The 21,252-nt window shown below is 40.5% G+C and overlaps 1 protein-coding gene across 3 annotated transcripts in view; it reads right to left on the bottom strand.

Annotated features, from left to right (window-relative positions):
* Positions 1-83: 83 nt before the first annotated feature.
* Positions 84-21,252, bottom strand: part of npas2 (neuronal PAS domain protein 2) — a 43,939-nt gene continuing 22,770 nt past the window's right edge. For 2 of the 3 annotated variants that reach the window (XM_039618480.1, XM_039618478.1), the window contains exons 2-22: positions 16,941-17,138; positions 15,231-15,287; positions 14,413-14,567; positions 14,215-14,306; positions 13,791-13,880; positions 13,361-13,481; positions 12,402-12,515; positions 12,194-12,312; positions 10,309-10,391; positions 9,973-10,079; positions 9,703-9,850; positions 9,465-9,549; positions 9,250-9,376; positions 7,960-8,057; positions 7,729-7,815; positions 7,189-7,383; positions 6,288-6,497; positions 5,969-6,153; positions 5,719-5,808; positions 5,424-5,634; positions 84-4,166 (exon numbers count right to left, since the gene is read on the bottom strand). In XM_039618480.1, coding sequence (XP_039474414.1) covers positions 3,969-4,166; positions 5,424-5,634; positions 5,719-5,808; positions 5,969-6,153; positions 6,288-6,497; positions 7,189-7,383; positions 7,729-7,815; positions 7,960-8,057; positions 9,250-9,376; positions 9,465-9,549; positions 9,703-9,850; positions 9,973-10,079; positions 10,309-10,391; positions 12,194-12,312; positions 12,402-12,515; positions 13,361-13,481; positions 13,791-13,880; positions 14,215-14,306; positions 14,413-14,567; positions 15,231-15,287; positions 16,941-16,996 — 2,628 coding nt within the window. In that variant the 5' untranslated portion in view covers positions 16,997-17,138 and the 3' untranslated portion in view covers positions 84-3,968. The remainder of the gene's footprint in view (positions 4,167-5,423; positions 5,635-5,718; positions 5,809-5,968; positions 6,154-6,287; positions 6,498-7,188; positions 7,384-7,728; positions 7,816-7,959; positions 8,058-9,249; positions 9,377-9,464; positions 9,550-9,702; positions 9,851-9,972; positions 10,080-10,308; positions 10,392-12,193; positions 12,313-12,401; positions 12,516-13,360; positions 13,482-13,790; positions 13,881-14,214; positions 14,307-14,412; positions 14,568-15,230; positions 15,288-16,940; positions 17,139-21,252) is intronic. The other variant, XM_039618481.1, reaches the window with a different exon arrangement.

The following is a 21,252-nucleotide window of genomic DNA, read 5'->3' on the forward strand; positions in this document are numbered from 1 at the left end:
GAAAGAAAACGAGCCATACAAGTGACTGTGCAACACCAACTCGAACGCAAAATAAGCCTCACCTCCTCTAATAAGACACTTCATCTGTTACAAAATTACTTTAATTTTAAAATCATGTAACATACATATGTAATCTATTAGACATATAAAATAAACAACTATGTAGCCTAAAGTTTTGTTTTTTGTTTTTGCTTTTTTACATTCTATTATACAATATATTCAATGTTAGTTTCTGCACTGAAACTGCAGAAATGGCTGAATACCAGGTTTATTTTGTTCATGTCCTGGCAAATCTCACACAGAAAGCATTGACCTGACTGCCCACTCTCACACTGAGGGTGTCAGTCATTATTTTACAGATCAGAAAAAAAAGGAAATTACAAGTTAAATGTGATTAAATTCACATACCTTCAAAAACAGTGACACTCAATGACAACCTCCAGGAGGAAGAAGAACATTGTGAAAGGTGCAGACATCAAAATAAAAGGTAACTACTATTGGGGAAAGCATTAAAACTTGACTACAAAGAACAACAGTACTGACTGAGTGGATGGATTATTTACAACTTCAACGAAGCAATACACACCTACAAGGAAAAGAAAAAAACAAACAAACACGAAACATCGTCTCAAATCCAGAGCAAAACCATCGCGGTTGAGCATAGTGGCGTTTCATTGAACAGCAGTTCCCTCAACCACCTCTGCAAGGCAAACAAGACACCAATTTTGTATAAAGACATGGACCGAAATATTTCCTGGATTCTGTAAAATTAACTCTAGGAGAGATTTTACTACCACCGTCTGAAAGTATGGTATTGATAACTATTGAATAATGAGAGAAAACAGCTATAGTTGTCTATGGCACCTCTGCACTGCTGAGTAACACCTTTACCGTTTCTTTGCCACACTTGTAGAAGCATAGACATGAATAACGGGAGAATGAAACTTGATTTTACCCATCAGAAGTATTTTGATAATCCTGTACAATTGCACTTTTTTCTCTTTTTTTGTTTTGGCTGAATTACTGTGTGAAGTCTGCACAGTTGGAGAGCTGTTTCTGCACCCCACAATAAGGATTCATCTTCTTTATTTAATCTCTTCGTTATTGTGAACACATGATACTACAGAGCTTCTTTGTTAGGCTCTGGTGCTTTACCTCATGCTTGTGAGGAGCTACCACTCTGCACCACATTCCCATGCAGACAGACTATAAAGTGTGATCGCTGCAGTCGTAGTGTATAGTGGACACCCTTTAAAGAAAGATACTGCTGATATAAACGGTTAAGGGAATGTTGGGGCATTTTCATTAAAAAAATATTTCCATATAAATTACATGGTACAGCGGCTTATTATACACCTCTATATACATCTGTTCTGAAACATTTAAAACTATAAATTAACATTCTTCTCTTCAGTTTGACATTGCACATAGAAAAGTGTAAAACGGCACTGAATGGACATGCTCAAAGTGTTCTGACGGATGCTTCTTGTTATCCAACGTGAACAGCACCAGTACAGTAGCTTCAGCTTCGAGGTGTGGAGACCAAGCTGTCGTATCGAGCCGCACGGGCTGATTTAAATAAAGTGTAGCACAGTGAGAATTTCAGGAAACACGGAGCTGTACTGGAAACGCACAGGCAGTTTGTGTGAGATTGTCATTAACAAGATGGAGATGAATGAATGTTCTTTAGTGAGTTTACTTTTGCAATGTGGTTCTACCGCTAATCTGTCTACGCTGACGCACTCTATTCTTCTGTCATCGTGTCACAATCTGACAACACACCACGCGGATTTGCAAGCCAAAGGGCATGTTTACATTTAGCTTTAGATTTGAATTGATGCACACAGGACTGCAGTTGGACACGTCGCTGGAAAAGCATGGTGATATAAAAGGTTAGACTTAGGACTGCATAAAAAAGATTGGAACATCCTGGAATGGTGCCAGGACTGCTTTCCAGATCTGCAGACAGTTTCTCATGCATGAATACAATAAAGTGAAATAGGTGGCTTTTTTTTTTTTTTTTTTTTTTTTAATGCAATAGAGGCTGCTGTACTTCCACGCCTGCATTCTTCAGATGCTAATAAATTAGGTCACGTGGTCACGGTTGGAACGTACTTTGTTTTCCTTCCCAGATGTTCAAAGAGAGAAAAACAGGAATGAAAATGTCTTAAATTAATTTTCACTGTTTTGAAGATATCTAAACAGAGCTGTGCAGGTACAGCGTTCTCGTGTTATACCGTGATGTAATAACTGATGGTTAATAATGGCAATGGCCTTGTCACAGCAGACTAGAGAATCTCACCTGCATGTTTTTTATATTTATTTTTAAAAGTGAATCATTTTTTCTTTTTTTTACCAATATTTACATTGAAAATTGAAGTTTATAATGTAACTGATAATAATAATTGTGTAATAACCATGGACCGTGCGCTTCCTGAGACCGTCATCATCTGGTGAAAATCCCAAATCGTTGCCACCCTGTATTCAAATCACCAAGCTTACACTCACACTGCATTACTTTGTATTGTAAAACCACAGCTGGCCCATACAGATGAATGAAGAACTGAAAACGGTTTGTATGAAACTGTCATAGGGCAAGACACAAGGACCAGTGTTGACCTTTCAATGTCTAAAGCACAAACAGACACAAAACTCAATTCAAACTTTTGTGTTAAAAAAAAATAAAAATTAAATTCCCATGTAGTGTTTCAATTATAACTGTAATAAATAAAAATGAAATGATTTCATTAGGGTTTCAGGAAATGGACATCTTGCGAATGGGACACTATCCTTACAGCCGGGGACCTTAATCTTCCAATATATATTTGCCATATATCCAATACAAATCTAGGCTTTTGTATTTAACTCTGATGCAGCAAAATAATAAATTATAACCTTATGAAAATATAACTTTGTATTCCAAATAGACCTGAGCTGGATTTTTAAAGCCGTAATCAGACAAAACCATCAAACTGCGCCATGGATGTACCACGGCTGAAGGCACATTATTTAAGCCCCCCCCCCTCACTCGGTAGGTTGTTTATCAAAAGAGGACTCATCCCGCACTGCTCACCAAAAGCACCGAAAATTTGTAACTTCAAATATCTGCTGTTGTCGTTTTTTTTGAGGAAGCGTTGGGGAAGCGGTGCAATAGCTGCAGCACCCCTTCTTCAGTCCCAGATTGAGGCTTTAAAAATCTAGATAGACCTTACTAAAAAACTGGAGAATATCTCTCTGAGCTTGCTCCTGTAGCATGTGTGACATCTTAGTATTTACCAACCCTGATTTTTGATATGATGGTCATCTTACCACTGCATGTTTCACCGTTAAGCCCCTGTCATGTGACCTACCATGAACATACCTTGTTTTGGGGACAATATGGGAGCCAACTGAAATGTAGAGTTCTCATGCACACAAATCCCATTGTGAGATTTCTCATTTTCACGCGAGTTATGTCGCCAGGGGAGGGGTGTTGAGAATCTCACCATTAGTTAATGAAATAAACAACTATTGGGCAAAAATAAATACTCTACTTTTGAGTAGGAAGTGGTACCTAAGTGTGAACAGACACTTAAAGGAAACTTTGTTAGACAAAAATGTTCCACATGTAAACATGTAAAAAGTTTCTTTTTAAGAGCTTTGATAAACCACTCGTCCCAGCAGTTTCACTGATGGACCCACTGAGTGCGACGCAGCCTGCAGATGAAGGCCCAGCACCTCACACTTCTTCGGGTCCCCGATGTTCTACGTCGGGTCAGTGCAATCTCTGCTTGTGGTTTCTCGCCAGTGACGTAAAAGGCCGGCTTCATCTGGAAAGGGCAGCTTCACATCTAAAGATCACAACAAGCAGTTTTCCCCACTTTTAACCAACTTGTCATCGAGTTTGACTCCCACATGACACAAAGTGCTTCCACCTTCACGGCCACGTCACGGAGGCAGATCTCAGCACACCGGTCAAGTCCACAGCGCTACCGAGTCAGCATGTTTCGATATTCTGAAACGCTGCCAGTCTGGTTTTGGGAATGTTGGTATTGCCTCTGTTGCTGCGGCGCCTGTTGCTGCTGCGCTAGTGGCTGTTGAATGTATCCCACAGTGCTTTGCTGTGGCACATTAGTGGTGTGTAAGAATGCTGGAGTAGATCCACCATGTACGAGTCCTTGAGTCATCTGCAGACACAACAGGGAATATGAATATAGTACAATAAGCAGACAGAATACTTTTTATTAAGTTTTATTTATAGAATCTAATGTTCGACTGATGTGCAGTGCAAACAGTGTACACATGAGGGCTCTCTCTGAATATCAAGACTTGCTCTGCAATAGGTAGAAGATTATAAAAAATGGGTTTCGGTAGATAGTGGACTCTTTGTCAAGCCAAGTTGTGAGGATAGGTTTCACTGCTTCAGGTTTCACCCTGGACCAAGGAGCTGATTGTGAGCTGACTGTGAGATATTGGAAGAACAGTGGAGCGGCACACCCCTGATGGTCATCAGTGTGACCACCAGTGACATCATTTGGGAGTAAGAGGTCAGCAGCTATGGTTAAGAATGCCTAACGTAGTCATTTCAAACTTAAGGGGGTGTCCACACTGGGAGCAATTTGATCTTCAGGCATCACTTTGTCACTGACAGTTGGTTGCTACTGTACATTCTAGGTTCCGGTTGCCTTGGTAACCCTCTAATGTATTTGGCACCCCATCACATGTCATCCTGCCCTCTCCCTGGTAGTTAACTCAGTCACGCAGCTTGAAGTTGAGAAATGTTAAGCGGGATCCACTCGCTCAGTACTGCCTGCAGTTATTTCACCTGTTGCTGCCTGAATTCGCTGAATGACTGACTTTGTATCATCCCAGGAAGTCACATTGCTGCTGGCCGCTTCTTATATGGATGCCTTCTTTAGAGAGAGAGTGGTGATGACCTACATCACCTCAACGAGCTAACTGTGAACTGTTACTCACATGTTCATACTTGCTTACATAGACACAAACATCACATGCATCACTCTGGAAATACAACACCATCCCTCATGGTTTGTGTTGTTTTTTTGGTTCTTTTGTTTGGTTGGGGTTTTTTGAAAGGTATATGCCCTCATTGTAAACATTTGTTGATTTTAATGAACATTTCTTAACACAAAAAAACAATTCAGTATAATCTTAAAAACAGTAAGAATCACTCTAAAGTCACAGCAAAGCTTTGGCACAAAGCTGAGGCTTTAAAACCTGTGGGAAATGCACCGTAGCTTGTTGCTGTGGTAACTCAGTATTCAGATACAGTCTAATACCCAAAAAGATCATAAATAAATAGAAAGCCTTGGTTATTTATATTAAACAGCATTATGCAGCAATCCTTGCCAAACTGCCTTTTAGTCTAAAAATCCGTGTAAGAAGCTCAGGACGACATGCTGACTCATGTTGCTGCAGCGTACCTGAAAGAACTGCTGTGGCTGCTGGAGCTGCAGGGAGTGCTGAGAGGCCTGAGGCTGCGAGTGGTAGGCTGACTGGGACTGGTGCGTGATGAAGCTGTTGTGTGGGATCATTATCGGAGACGTGAAGACCGGCGAGGGCACGAGGACGGCATTGCAGTTGACCTGTTGCATGGGGAATGAGGGGGCGAGGATCTGCTGCTCCAAGGTGTATCTGCATGTGGCACACGATGAAGAGGTTAGACACAACATAACATAACGCCACAAATAAAGACGTCTGCACAGTGAGAGGACTCACATCGATGGGGAGATGCCCATGTTGCACTGGGAAGGCTGCGAGGAGACGCTGGTGGGAACCAGAGTCTGCATTGGTTGGTTGAGAAGCATTCTGTAGGAAAAGAAACATATCAGGGTTAGAGTTTGGAGAACATGAAGAGGTAAACATAAAGTGAATGTTATTCCTAAAATATACCGTTTCATCATCACCTGCCATACTGACATTAACACCTGGAGTTCTGAGTACTATGAGTGTTTCTCAGGGCTCTTACCGTAGTTGTCCATCTTGGCTGAACTGGTTGTCTGGGTGTCTTTGGTTTGCATCTTGCTGAGGCCTCGTGTTGGTCTGAGAGAACATCATGGGGTTGCTGTAGAAGGGCATCGTCAGACTCGTGTTTGTCTGCACTGGCAAACTCACTGACTGAGCCTGCCCACTCCGGGAAATCCTCGGCTGGACCTACAGTGACAGAGACACTTTACAGCAACTGTCAACTCAAACGAGGTTTCAATAAAAACTACTTAAGAGGATAGCTTCCAGCTGGTTGTGTTTCTGGTTTCAAGTTTGGATTTCTCTCCTGCACAGCGATGTACCTGCGTTGAAGGTGAGCTGTTTTCTCTCAGGAGCGAGTGTGGGGATGAGCTGTGAGCCCCGCAGACTGGTTTAGGGTGGCCCGACAGCTGTCTGATGACCCCAGACTGACTCTGCTGGGCAGGCCTTCCCGGGCCCTGCTGTTGCTGCTGAGGCTGCTGCTGCTGCTGGGCCTGACTAAAGTCATTGTTGACAGGCTGCTGTAACAACATCTAACACACACAGAAATAGAAAAGTTGAATTAATTCTTTTTAAAAAGAGACAACTTATTGATTTCCATAACCTCTAACCTTGTCCCATGACAGGTGGAATACACCTCAGCACCCACATGATTGATGGACGGATGTACTGGAAAATTACTTGTTGTTTATTTGTATGTAGGCAGGATTACACAAGGGAAGAAAAAGAAGCTGAATTTCACAAAACTTGATCGAGAGGTAGCAAACTGTGGCGCAGGCTAGATCACTTGTCTCTTTCTGCAAGACGGGGCATTGTCAGGGTGCTGTAATTCTGACACGTATAGGGGGATCGTTTAAGGTTCAATTCAGATTAGTTACATGTTGATGTGTGGCATGTTTATGCTTCAAATTACAGCTCATCTCATGTTGCCTGCACACCCAGAAGGTAAGCACAAAACAAAGAGACAATCACTGGAATCAGTCTTTCGTCTTGGCCTCTAGATGGAGCCTTTTATCCATTACTGGCTATTATAGGTAATGTAGGTCGACTTTTCTCAACAGCTGATCTGGACGTAATGAGCATTTATTTCTGAATTTAAGGCTGCCCATTTTGCCAATACAGAACAAAAACACTCCACCTGTGTCGTGTTAAGAGCTCAAGATTCACTCGCGGCTGAATAAACGATCGCTGCAGTCTCTTCATTTGAAAGTGTGGGAACACTACCTGTAGGTTAGCAAGATGAAGCTTCTCCTTAATGTCGTGCAGCTCCTGCTGTTGTGTCTTAATGTCAGCTTGCAGAATGCGCGTCCTCTCTTCCAGCTGTTCCTTCAGCTGGTTCATGACACCGAGCTGCGGCTGCTGCAGCTGATACATGGAGGACTGCTGCTGCTGCTGCTGCTGCTGCTGTGGTTGCTGTTGCTGGATAGAGAGAGCAGGTGAAAGGGACGTAAGAACACTTTTGTGCTTTTTCAGGGAAACGGACAAATGTGGCTATAATCAAGTAGCGTGAGTCATGTAATGGTTTATTCCTGTTACGGTGGAAAGCACACCAATCTTCCAACCTTTTGTGCAATATTGATTCTACAGTTCAAATGTAACACGGATGAATGATTTCTGGGAGAAATACACAATAACTCTTCATTTTTTTATTAAACCGTGCACAACCAGCAGGTGAAATAAACACATCCAGCAGTAACAGTAAGACATTGTACACAAACAGAAAGTCAGAAGGCAACAGGCTGGAGAGGAAGTCTAAACACTAACCATTGCGGAGTGCTTGCTGCAGGTAGGAGAAAGGGGGAGGCTCATTGGGGAAACAAGGTCAAAGGAATTTTGTCTTTGTGCCAAATTCTACAGGGGGAAAAAAATGGGAAAAGTCGTTTTATGTAACACAATTTATGAGAAATTAATGTGTTATCTGTGCACGCTTGTTTCTCGCAAACCATTTTTATCTCCAAAGACAAAGAGATACATGTAAACATTGTGTAAACTGACCTTTGAACTGCTTGGCTGGAATCTGGCAGATGTTTTTTCAGGCCCAATGGAAGCAGACTGCCACGATGGTGTGCAGGCTTCTGTGTAGGAGTTTGCTGCTGCAGGGCAGAGACAGGTCACCTCTAAACAACTCGGCCGGGTTTGGTCATAATCATGTGAACTAATGTGAACACTTGTAACTGCGACAACTGAGTGAATTACCGTCTTGCGTTTATACTCATTTCACGAGTGGGATAATCGTTGTGTCAGTAAAACATTTACAGGTATTAGGCTTCATCTGCAGACACTCAGTAATTTTTTTTGGCGTGAAATAATAAATCCTGACCCGCCCTGCAAAGTTATTTAGAACAGTTCTACAAGGAAATTGGTGCCCAAACAATTGCTTATGACTTTAGGATAAAAATAAAGCCTGTGTCAACATTCGAGGTAAAAAAAAAAAAAAAAGGAAGAAAGAAAGAAAAAAAAAAAGAGATAATTTTAATGTCTAATTTCTGCAGAACAGTTAAGCCTTCATACAACATTTTCCACACTGTAGCCACACTCCCACAAGACCTATCAACAGACTTTGATTTCTAAAATAAGTTCCCCAAACAAAAATGGCCTTATGCGATTTTAAAAGGGAGACCTTTATGCATTTTTTCCCTAAACAGAGAAACTATAGCCTCTCTGAGAGAAAGCCAAAACTTCTTTGTGTAGCAAACTGCTGATTTGGAATCTGTGATTACTCTCTCATTCTACCACAAATGGTTTTTCATTGTAGCAAAGTTTAATATACGTGTGGGCTAAGGAAAGACTGGAACACTGTTTTACTTTGCAAAAACTACAACTGTAATGAAGCTGCCACTGGTGAATTCTTCATAAATATGCAGATGGAAATGTTTTGGCATACTAGGCGGTGGGTGGAAGCGCAGCAAGTCGGTGAGAATGGGGGCTCAAACAAATAGGGCAGGCTAAAGTAAGCCTTGGAAACCTTTCACAGATGCATCATCACCCACATACACCGAGGTGGGTGTAGTGACAACGTCTGGAGTTTTATTAGTGATCCCAAAGATTACATAAAAAATAAGGATCGAGTGTGGGATTCTTCTGGAAACTAAAAATTGATCTTCCATTTCCATTACTAATGAAAATGTCAAACCCAGGGACAGAGGGTTATCACTAGACTCACATTATTTTGCTGCCTACAATCCCCAATAACAGATTTTCCACCCATACACAGGAGCAGGATTTCTGTAAATAATGACCTACTGTTGAGTGAGTTAGCACTTTGGGGAGCAGAGGATGACTCACATGCAGAGTCTGACAGCGCTGTGTGGGAGGACTTCCGGGAGCTGTGGGAGGACACCGAACGTGCACCGCTGTTTCTGTCCCGTGGAGCGTCCATTGTGGAGCAGATGTCCAGATAGAGCTCTTGAGCCTGGAACACAGTAATGTTCAACATGGAGGGTCAAGTTTGAAGCTGACCTTGTAAATGTCACACGCTGTGCAGTATGTGTCCGAGTTACCTTTACAGAGGAGGGGGCCATCTCAGGTGGCGACAGATCTTCAAGGCCAAACGCTCTCCTTCTTTCAGCTCGCACTTCAGCATAGCTGAGGGACAACAGAAAATGCAGTATTAAGGGAGGCTAGATCGATACACCCCTTACCCAAAGACAGAGGAAATGTACACACACACACACACACACACACACACACACACACACACACACACACACACACACAGAAAGAAGAAACCAGGCTTACCTGACAACAGTGTGAGTGCAGACAATGAACTCGGGTTTGGAGTTCCACTGGTGGTAAGTAATGTAGTAGTGAGTCTGCAACCAAATCCACTGCTGACCTTTGGTCAGGAATCGATAATAGCAGGATTTACCTTTTCCAAACTGCATTACTAAGGAGAGAAGAAAGAAAGTCCACATGAGTGCTTTGACATTTCTGTCAATTTGTACATTTGCCCTTGATACAGTGATCATGAAGACTGGTAGGAAAAAAAGCAATAGAAAAGTAGCTTACATTGCTTGTGACATTGGGCTATGAGCTCCAAGTCATCCACATGATAGTAATCATAGCCAGAAGTTCCAAGAACCTCAAAGGGTAAATAGCCTATGATTGGCGAGGCTCTGAAACACACACACACACACACACACACACACACACACACACACACACACACACACACACACACACACACACACACACACACACACACACACACACACACACACACACACACACACACACACACACACACACACACACACACACACACACACACACGGCAATAAACATGCAAGAAATACTTTTTCTATGTATAGACTGGTAGCTGTCAGGATAATACAAATATTTTACCTGTGATCTAAAAACAGAAACTTCCATTCAAGGCTGTGTCTGGAGGTGAATTCATCACAGGGATCTTCCACGTTACACAAATCCTAAACAAAAACAAAAAGACTGAGGAAGGTCCCCACTAATATTTCACAGGGAAGCAAGGCATGATCGTGTTTTATGTACAGTATGTCCTGTATATAGTCATAGTTTTTAATATCAGAGTTGGTACAGTGCATGATGAAACTTAACACAAAAAGATTATTACACATTAAGAATCTGCTTAGAGGGACCGAGCATGTGCAAAAAGCTGCAGTTCCTCAAATGGCCACTTGAGGCTGTCAACAAAAGCGAGTCAGTCCCTTTAGATTCCAATGTTAGAGAAGAGGAGGTACAGAAAAGTGTTTTAGTCTCTGGCTAATTTTTCCATAATAACTGTAAAGAGGATGATTTCTTTTTATTACGCTATAATTTTTATATTAAAGGTTTAATGTTGTGTGTCATCATGGTAACCAGGATACTAGCAGTCTCCGAGGTGTCGCCTTAGCTAATTTTACGTTTGTTGTGCGCATTTTGGAACATGTTAATAAAATTATCTGACAAACAGTATGGCTTCTTGTGTGGTTAGTGATCCAAAGAGTCTGTGCTCCAGCTCTGCTGAATGAAAGTAAAGTGTTTTATTAGTATGTTACTTACTAACAAGCAGGCGTCTGTGCTTGTGCAATACCCATGTACACGATGGATGCTTTTTCCAAACAAGGATTACTAACAGACAACGTGGCAACAGCCATAATGCTAGACCACAAACCAAAGACACAGTTGCTATGTCTATCGCTTTACATATTGCCCAGGATAATGCCAACGTGTTTATTAACACTTGTGTGTCACAGTTAAAATGCTGTGCCCTCTACGGAAAATGAGAACAATGCACCTTTGAAAAGAACAGGGGAATGTTGTATTCCCTACATTTGAAAAACTGATGCCTACTGTTTACAAAGGATTCATCTTGAGACTGAAAAAAGGAAAAAAATCTTTCCATGTCATTTGGCCCAGTAGATATTGTTCCAGTCATCCCATCTGACCAATCAGTGTAATCAGCGTGTTTTCCAATTTGGAATAACTACTCGGCAGAGCTGAAGTCTGTGCAATAGATCAGGCGAGGTTTTTTTTCTAAGCTTTTTGGCTTTTGATAGCAAGTGACCATCCTGTACATATAAACTGCACTCTAATTAAATGCCAATATGTAAAATAAGTCAGTCTTCAACGAACCATCGTTGGAAATGTGCCATTTTATAGATTTCCTTTGGGATGCTCGGAAAGAGTAGGGGTAAGTATAAAATCTGAGCTGATCTCACAAAAAGTTACAAGAGTGCGACTTTAATTCCCTTCTGTAACTTGACAAGTGGCCAGATTTCAACTCAGAGGGCCCTTTAGGGATCACGGCGTATCCTCATGATGTAACAAGTTGGCAAGTACACAGTGTGCCACACTGAACCTATTTGCCGCGAGAAGTTTTCCAGAGTGTGCGCGCCACGATGGAATCAGTGTATGCTGAAGTGTGTCACCTCTCAGACCTCATTGTGCGACTGATCCAAACTCACTATTGCCGCATGGACCGAAACTGCTTTTAGTGCCACATTTTAGCCCCTGAATGATATAGCGACGGCACACACAGCAACACAAGCAGAGAAACAAAGCAACAGAAGCGCCGTCAGGCTGCTGCCTTATTCACATGATGATGCCACAGCAGGTAGCGCCACATATTTGATTTCCTAACGCAACCCACATGGGATTTGCACCCCCCACCCCCTGGGTTTTTTTCTTGTTAGGCAAATGTGTAAAGTGCTACTCTATGGAGTCACAAGCAGAGAAACAAAGGAACAAGATTTAATATTCAAGCTGGTTTTACCTTCAGAAACTGCGGAGTGACTAATCGCACGGTAGCAATGAGGCAGACCTGCTCCTCCAGAGATGACTGCAGACTCCTTGGTAACGTCAACTCGAGCCCATTACAAGAAGACGTAGGCACTGTGTGACCAAGAACATGTACATATGTATGTGCATTTTTGTTTTGTTTTTTCTAAATGTATTTTTAAAAAAAGAAAACAAATCCTTACCATGGTTGTGAAACTTGAAATCTCCAACAAACTTGACATACTCGTATACAGGTGGCTCTTTTGGGTTCATGTTACCTCTAGCTAGATGACAGCAAAATTCAATATGTGCCTCACCTAAAAAGCAGATATTGTCATGGTTACACCCTGAACATAATGAAGTTTACATGCATCATTATAAAAGCTGTGAATGAGGTGCTTCTCAGTGGTATTTTTGACACAGAAAAACCAAAGAGTCAAAATGCCGACAGGCACCAATAGAAGAGGTTGCTTTATTTCCTGCACTAGGACAGTGTAAAATAAACTTACCTTTGCATAGCAAAGTAATAAAGTGTAATCCTTTTTACTGGTAAAAAACAAATGATGGATGTGCTCAAAGGATGTTGTTTACTGCAGACTTGGCTTTGTGACAGTTTGCTATTTAGGTCTCTAAAGATAGGCCGAGACTCTGCGACTCGCCCTCTCTCTTCCCCAGAAAAGTCCAATAGTAACACAGGATTAAGGTCAGTGTCTTGAGCCTCCCATACTACATTGCTTTGGATTACTGTGCTAACATAACAGTGATTTAAAGTCTTAACTATGATACTAAGCTAGCTCCTATTATTAGCAAAAAGTCTAATCATAGATACACACTAATCAGCAATCCAATAACCTGCAGACCGTAATTCGACTAGCTTCTGTATCTCAGCTTCAGACCAAACAGTCTTTGTTACAAGACAGAAAACAACAGTCAAGTGTAGTTTTTGTACTTCAAACAAAGAAAGAAGATTCTTGAGCCAAAATAACTTTTTGAGCTGATTTTTAGAGGAGAATTACACCAACGTTGACTGTTCTGTCCACAGCATTTTGATCTCCCAAAGTGGGAGACAGTCTACAGGCTTTAACCTTTCTACTTCCGCTGTGTTTCAACACGATGACCCAGACACAGTGTGTGCAGAGAGCCCGCTCAGCGGGATACTCACTGTCAAGGAAGTCAGCAGCAATGGGGTCAGTCATCAGCATGTGGGATGATAGCAGCTTATACACCTCCCCGTGCTCCCGCTCCGGGAGGAAATTCAAGATATTTTGGTCCACCATATCTGACTGGTGCAAAAAAGACAGATGAACGGCAGTCAGTCTTCCTGGCACCATTTCAACAAGTGATATCTTACACAACAGTCTTAATGGGAGTCACAACGGCAATCTGCTTCAGATAAAGCAACAAAACAGAGCTTTTTTCTGTTGTCACAGTTCATACACTCAAAGTCTAATTTCACTGTTATGGCAACAAAAATAAAACGAGGACCAGATATGGTGAAGTGAAATCTAATGTTGTCTAAATCACTGCTATGCTTAAGTGACAATTCAGAGCTTTGATGGTTGCATGAATTTGATTAAGGCCCTCTTACTTACCGGTAAATGGCCAATAAGTGAGGAAACACTGTCAGACACGTATATGATGTTACCATCTGTAGTTAATGCAACCAAGAAACCATCTAGGGCCTGCAAGAGGGAGGAAGTTACCACAATTATATTACTGTATTACACCATGTTGAAAAATTGCACCGTAATTGCACAATGTCTCATCGGGTCTTAATTAACCCATCAGCACATTATGCTGACGTGTTAACGTGCTGATATTTACTTTGCTTTCGCACATTGCCTAAAGAGACCTCATGTCTTCGCTGCTGATTTTATAGCAAACTATAAATGTATGCACTTAAAATAAAAATCATCATTTTAGAGGGGATGTAGCTTTGCCTTTGCGTTTATTAATATTACCTAATGGCAGAATTAAATAACAGCTGATCTTCAAAGACATCCTCCTGAAATTTACCTCCAGCATTAGCTGAGTGAACTCCTCATTACTGAGAAACGAAGGCTTCCAGTCCTGCCTCACATCGCAGGTGTCGTTCTGTGCAGTGATGTCTGGAAAAGAGAAAAGGGCGGAGAAAATGTTAGAAATAAGTCTATTAAATTAACAAAACTAAATAGAAATACTATAGAAATAGAAAGACTACATAAAAGCCCGTACCTTTCTGTTTCTGCAAAAAGTCGATGGTCCTCTGCAATATGGTGGACTTGTCCATCTTGCGCGGATGGCCCTGACCCTGCAGCATGGTGCACAGCTCTTTGATGAGCACATTGAATTGGTCTCTTCTTTTCTTTTCTGATTTGTTACGGGATGCCCTAAAACAGAGCAGTTATTGCAAGTGAAAATTAAGTGACTTTAGTTCAGCTATCCTGTTTACATGGAAGATACAAAACCTAAGACATTTCGGAATAAGGAAAAAAGAAAACTAGGAGAACAAGAAAGGTAAATGTAACAGCGGCATGGTGCTGAAAATGTAAGCAGAGCCTGAATATATTCTAATCTGTGGGTACTTTGTTATAAAAATAGGGCATGAAAAAATTAATTAAACATGGATTTAATCATACAGAATTTACATTTTTTTTAAAAAGAGAAGGCTGGTTATTCTACCAACTTAGCCCGGTGGTTGAATTTGATATCTTCTGACACCATGTCCTAGAGTGTCCATAGGAATTTTTCAGATAAGAAGTAATACGTAAATCTGGAGTCAAACCTTTGTGAACTTTAAGAACTCAGTCGCTTTTAGACACCAGTATTTGTAAGTGTTTAAAATACAAAAATGAGCCAAAAGAGACCCAGATTAACTGTAATGTCACAGAAAATGAAATGAATTTCTTCATTTATTATGTCCAGTCCAGTTTCTTTTAAAGTGACCTACAACCAATAATCTGTTTTCCATTGCCATTCCCATTTATGTAAATAGTAATAAATGTGTGATACTATACATGAAGTGTTTGCCCAGTATGCACAGACGTCAGTACCTTTTTGCCCTGTCCTTCTCATCTTCATCCATTAAATCGTCCATGCAGCTATTGGTGCTTGAAAAAGAAGGATACACGTTAGGAAGAAGTTCCTTTGACGTCATCAAACACGTGTCAGTGATAATATAACAAGAGCAGGTCATATTTTTGTCTTTTGAACAATATAACAAACAGTTTTCACAGCAAGACTTTTGAGCTGTCCTAGTACGAGAGCAGTTTTCACTAACAACCTCAACAATGACTCAATCATCCAGGATTCACAAGTAAAGCAGATAAAAGGAATGTAGCCATTGTTTATTTTGTATTGTAGTCCTGCACTACACTCTGTGAGATGGTACAATATGTTGTATTTAAAAAAAAAAAAAAAAAAGCCCATTTAATTGTCAATCTCAAGAAATTACCAGAGACTGTGTGGACCAACCACTACTAATGCTGTGATTATGTTAGAGGTAACCGCATTTGAAGCCTCTGGTCTTCTCCCATGTTTAACAGGTCACTGTGACTTGTAAGTGACCTACTCCATATTTGTATTATTGGTTTATACTCAGAGGCTCACGTGGTTGGATGTCTAAAGGCAGACAAGTCACGAGTCACGTCCATATCTTTTTTCTTACGCATTACTCCTGGTCGTAACAGGATATTTACTACCTGAGAACACAGCAGCAGGAGTTTATTTTTATCGAGTGTAAATGGTTAATCAGCAGCAACAGAGATAATCAGTCATAAAAAATTGTGTTATATGTAATCAACCTTGTCAGCGCATGACTTTGACCCGGGTATGGCCAGTAGCAATTTTTCAGAGCAGATTTCAGGTTTTTTTGTTTTGTTTTTAAACTAACTTATTTTGAAAATTCCATCTTTCTCACTATTTCCTGACTGTGACCCAAAGAGTGAGGCTGTAACAAAGCTTTTGTGAGCCAACAGTGAATTATACGTGAAATAACATTAAAAAACAACTTTCCCGAAGAGCATTTTTCTCTTACAGACTGAAATAAGAATGTTTTTACATGATTACACTGACTATGACCTGCATTATATTCATTGCCATGTGAGTATCATGTGATAGGCTGTAACTTGGGCGTTATCTTTAAAATGTCAAAAGAAGTGACCGGCTTGTACATCACAGACACAGCAGGTATTACAAAAAGAAAAGTTGTGCAGTCATAACACTGAAGTTATGACTGCACAACTCTGCATGAGTGTAACTTATTATTCCTGTGGTACTGGATCAATATTAATATAGTCCCACAGTGATTCATAAAATGCTTCATTACTCTTGATGGATGTAAGTGCTTTGATCACATTTGTGTAAAAGGGGTTTTTTTGCTTTGCATTGCAGATGATGTTCTAAGAACTGCCTGAATATTGAACAGCACGCTCCTCACACAACTCAAATTGAGGGTCATTCAAGACAGATATGTTCTTCATTGTTAAAATCCAACATTTACTACATGTTTGTTATGCAGTTTATCTTTATACATTTCTCAAATGTGTTTTGTGCATGTATGCTCACAATGAAAGACTATGAAAAACCTTGCTAAATGGTAATGTCTAAAAAGATATACCAGATTTCTTTGAACTCTTATCATATATACATGAAAACTTTCATGATTATTTGAATGGTATATTGTGTGTACCACTACAGTGTTGGTTATGAAGCATGAACTAAATAAAGAAATCAAAATGAAGGTAACTTTATTTCATACTCACTCCCATTCCCTGTGGCCAGACGGACAGGGGCCTCCGAAATCAGAAAGGTTGTCCATACTCACTCCTTCTGCCAACCAGGCCCTTTCTGAAGTCTTTTAAGTCCCATCCGCGCCCTCCTTTCTGAACGCTCTTTTAGAAAAACTTAGCACGGTCCCGCTGTCCACCACCTCCTCAGTTCAATTAAAGAAAAGCCAAATCCTGTGAAAACAGACAAAACTCCTGAGCAAAAACTGCAGGGCACGCATTAACTCAATGACACACCTGTTCAGCTGCTCGACGACCTGCTAAAGTTTAACCCAAGCATCAGAATGAAGAAAAAAGGCGATTTAAGTGACTTTGAACATAGCATGCTTGTTAGTGCCAGACAGGCTGGTCTGAGTATTTCAGAAACTGCTGATCTACTGGGATTTTCCCCACACAGCCATCTGTAGGGTTTATAGAGAAAAAAACAAGAGGTTCAAATAGTGAGCGACAGTTCTCTGAGCAAAAACGCCTTGTTGAAGTCAGAGGTCAGAGGAGAAAGGACAGACTGCTTGGAGCTGATAGGAAGGCAACAGTAACTTAGATAACTACTTGTTACAACAAAGATAAGTAGAAGAACATCTCTAAACACAAAGCAAATCGAACCTTGAAGTAGATGGACAGCAGCAGAAGACCACACTGGGCACCGCTCGTGTCAGCTAAGAACAGGAAACTGAGGGTACCGTCCACACAGACTCACTGAAACTCAACAGTGGAACACTGGAACAACGTCCCATCTGATGAGTCTTGATTTCTGCTACAACATTTGGATGGCATGCTCAGAAGTTGGTGTAAACAACATGAAAGCATGGATCCATCCTGTTCAGTGTGCATATGTTCTGTTGACAAAGGGGGGGTCAAAACTAGCAAGGTCTACCCAGTGAGTGAGTGTAGACTGACTGCTTGTTCTCAGGACATTTCTGCAATATTAAATCCATAATAATTGAGCCTTTAAAATCCTGGATACAAAGCAAACATGGTATCACTGTCACTACAAGATTTTCCATGAGAACACTGTGTTCAAATATTTCAAATGAACGTTCTCCCAAGCCACTTTGTAAACGCATCAAGAAAATATGACATTTGTTGCAAGCTTGACCACTAACGGACCACTAGCGTTTTTTTTTAAGAGACAAGACAGGAAAGATAGGAGAAAGACCAGGAAGACACACAGTAAATGGCCTAATCACAGATTTGAAACTGGGCCTGTGCAATCTATAGGAAGCCTTCTCACAGCACATGGTTTGCCTGCTGAGTCCACTGAGCCACTCAGGCACCCCGTTAGCTTGCCGTTTTAACAAATCAATCAATCGCACCAATGTTAACACAGTGAAAGTTAGCATTTTCTGTAGGACTTGCATTCAAAAATGCTGTTTTTACTGTGAGGACTTAATGTGTGCTGCTGAAAGACATTAATAATACAACATGAAGCGAATTAACTATTTTCACCTGGCTAGTGTACTTCATCACTTAAGAAGTGTTTTTGCTTAGGACGAGCTCCTCTGACCTAGAAAAATGTCTGAAGCAGACACTTCTTTTGATAACCTGGCCTGAAAAAACACAGAGCGCACAGCGGCCACCTTCTTCACACATCCTTTGTATACGGCAATCTTAAACAACATGGAGCAGACGCTTCTTTTATAGACCAAACTAAGAACTCACTCAGACGAGCTTTGGACAGCTGCAATTAAACAGCATGAAACTGTTTTCACTTGCAGACCAATTAATAACATGTCTCCATATAATCTATACATGAAAACATATGTTTTCCCCTTATTGTGGCTGACAGTACACCGTGCATCTTCTTCGAAAGCCAGCAATTAAGAGCAATTATTATATTTCAGACACTTTCCAGTAGGAAAGCAACGCTCATGTTTTCCTTTAACCTTGATTAAAATTGTCCACGGTTTCGTGGTCTGGAAATAAATTCAACTCTGAATCAATTATATTCAAATTATAATTATAGTTAGTGGTCCTTAATGCAGGCAGTCGTCTGTGTTTGTCTTACTCCAAATGTAGCCTACACTGAGTGGCCTCAGGCAAAATTACTCGATATTGCTGCTTCCATCATTTTGCATCTAAATGAGACCCACAGGGACAAGAGAATCACTATGACTGGAGATATCTGAGTGATGTGTTGCAGTGTTTAACAGCTCACTGCTAAAAAGAATAAAAGTCTCTGGCCTAAGCAAAAAAAAAAAAAATGTCTGCATTTTAGCTTACACCCTTTCCTTCTTCATAAAAGGAGTCATTTTCTATCTTGGGTTTCCAGACTCTCGTTCCTATAGAACATACAGGAACACACAATTGTTTGAAGCTGGTGTTTAAGCACCATTTCAGCCTGAGATAATTGAGCCAGTAACCACTTGCACACCAACACTGTTGTAGGAATGTAATTATGTGCATTCCTTAAGGGGGTATATATGAAAAGATGATGGGCTAACTTCTGGAGAGGAAATCCATGGATTAATCTCATTCTCAACCTCCTTTATATGCTAAAGCATACATTTCCCCACTGGCATGTTTAGTATCGTAATTTACCTCAGACCATTTTATTCAGTTATTCTCTATCATTTACATCAGTGATATCCTGAAATTCATGCTCTTATATGCATTTAAATCTGATTTAAAGGGACAGTGTGGCTAACACCAAAGGCTAGTTTTAAGCTGCCCAGCTTTGGAGATATCAGCCTTGGAAATGTGTTCCTCCTCTTGAATATAAGGGAACTAAAAGATGTTTCCCTGCTCTGTGCACTGGTAGATATTGAAACAATTTTCTCTTTTAATAAATAACACCTCCCAACTGTATCACTGCAGAAGAAATGGTCCATCTAGGCACAACAAGAGGCTTAGGTTAATGGTGGTGTGACATGATGAAAACACCTGAGCTGTGATGTCAGCAGGCTCCGTGCACAAGGGTTTTTTCTTTGTTTTGTTTGGGTTTTTTTTATCTGGTTCCATGATATCTAAAAATAGAGCCTGATGGTACAGATTTTTGCTGATTTAAACATTTTTTTTCCTTCAGACACACAAAACATAAACGTGTTTCCCTAAAATTCTCCATATTTTAGTCCTTGCTAAAATTATGAGAGAAATCAGTTTAAAAGAAATCTTGTTGTACTATTACAACAAACCGTGGATTACTTGTTAATGCACTTGCCGACTCTGGTTAAAATGGTTCCTTTTGTGATGCTCCAAACACGAGTCATCGGGGAAGTTGCAGATTATCCTTTGATGGCTACACTAAACAACATCAACACTCATGATATGGTTGAAGGGTGTTTCTCCTGTCGCTTCTTTACTTTTCACATTTTTATTTATTAATCCTTATAAATGCCAGTACTGGTATGTTTGGAAATAGCTAATATCAGCCAATATATCAGCATGGCCAATAAATAGGTCGGGGTCTAATCTAAAACAAAGCAAAGGAATATTATGTGAACTTTCAACTTTGCATGTTTAATATTTGGAGACTATGCACACAGCTGATATTTCAAAAGTGATCACGGTTAAACTAAAAGCGTATCACTTATGTTTTGTTTTCATGCCAATCCATATTTTTATAGATCCAAAAGCTACATTTTGCCTTAAATTCAGGGTCTGGTGTTTAACATTTGCTATGCTATCCTTGTCTGTGTTTTACTGCAGAAACTGCCCTCAGCTTCCTGCAACTGCTCCACAGTAAAATCTTTCCAGTCCAAAAGGAGTCCAAAACACAGAGCAGCAGGCAAAAATCAAACACTCACCCATAATTTATATTTCTAGTTTGCTTCTTTCCCCATACTTCATGGGCATATATGTAGTCTATTTGTAGCTTATATGAAGCCATTTGTAGGGCGTCAAATGGGTCAGAGTGAGCTAATAAGGTAAGGAACTCAAATGAGAGGCACAAACAAAGAAGATATTGCTGAAAGTCTTTCACTGCAAAGCAGTAATTCAAGCATTTTTAATATAATTACTTGTATATTGTTGTGGAAAAGGTTCCCATGTTAACAAGCTGACATTATGCTTTAGGTCACCACAAATTTGTGACGTCTTAGCATTAGCTTGTAGCTACAGATGTCCTCTTTATGACACACAAACTTCCATCCCACTTTCAGGTTTCCATAGCTTAGTAAAGATTTCCACACAAAGGTGTCTAAAAAACACATGAGAAAAGAAACCCCTTTGTATACACAGCAACCCTCAGGATGAAGCTCGAATGTGTTACTGAAAAATCAAGCTCTTATTTAATTGGGCCAGATTGATTAGAAATGCCTTGCAAAAAAACTAAATGAAACAAAACAAAGAA

Source organism: Oreochromis aureus, linkage group 10 (genome assembly GCF_013358895.1).
Source record: "Oreochromis aureus strain Israel breed Guangdong linkage group 10, ZZ_aureus, whole genome shotgun sequence".
Lineage (NCBI taxonomy): Eukaryota > Metazoa > Chordata > Actinopteri > Cichliformes > Cichlidae > Oreochromis > Oreochromis aureus.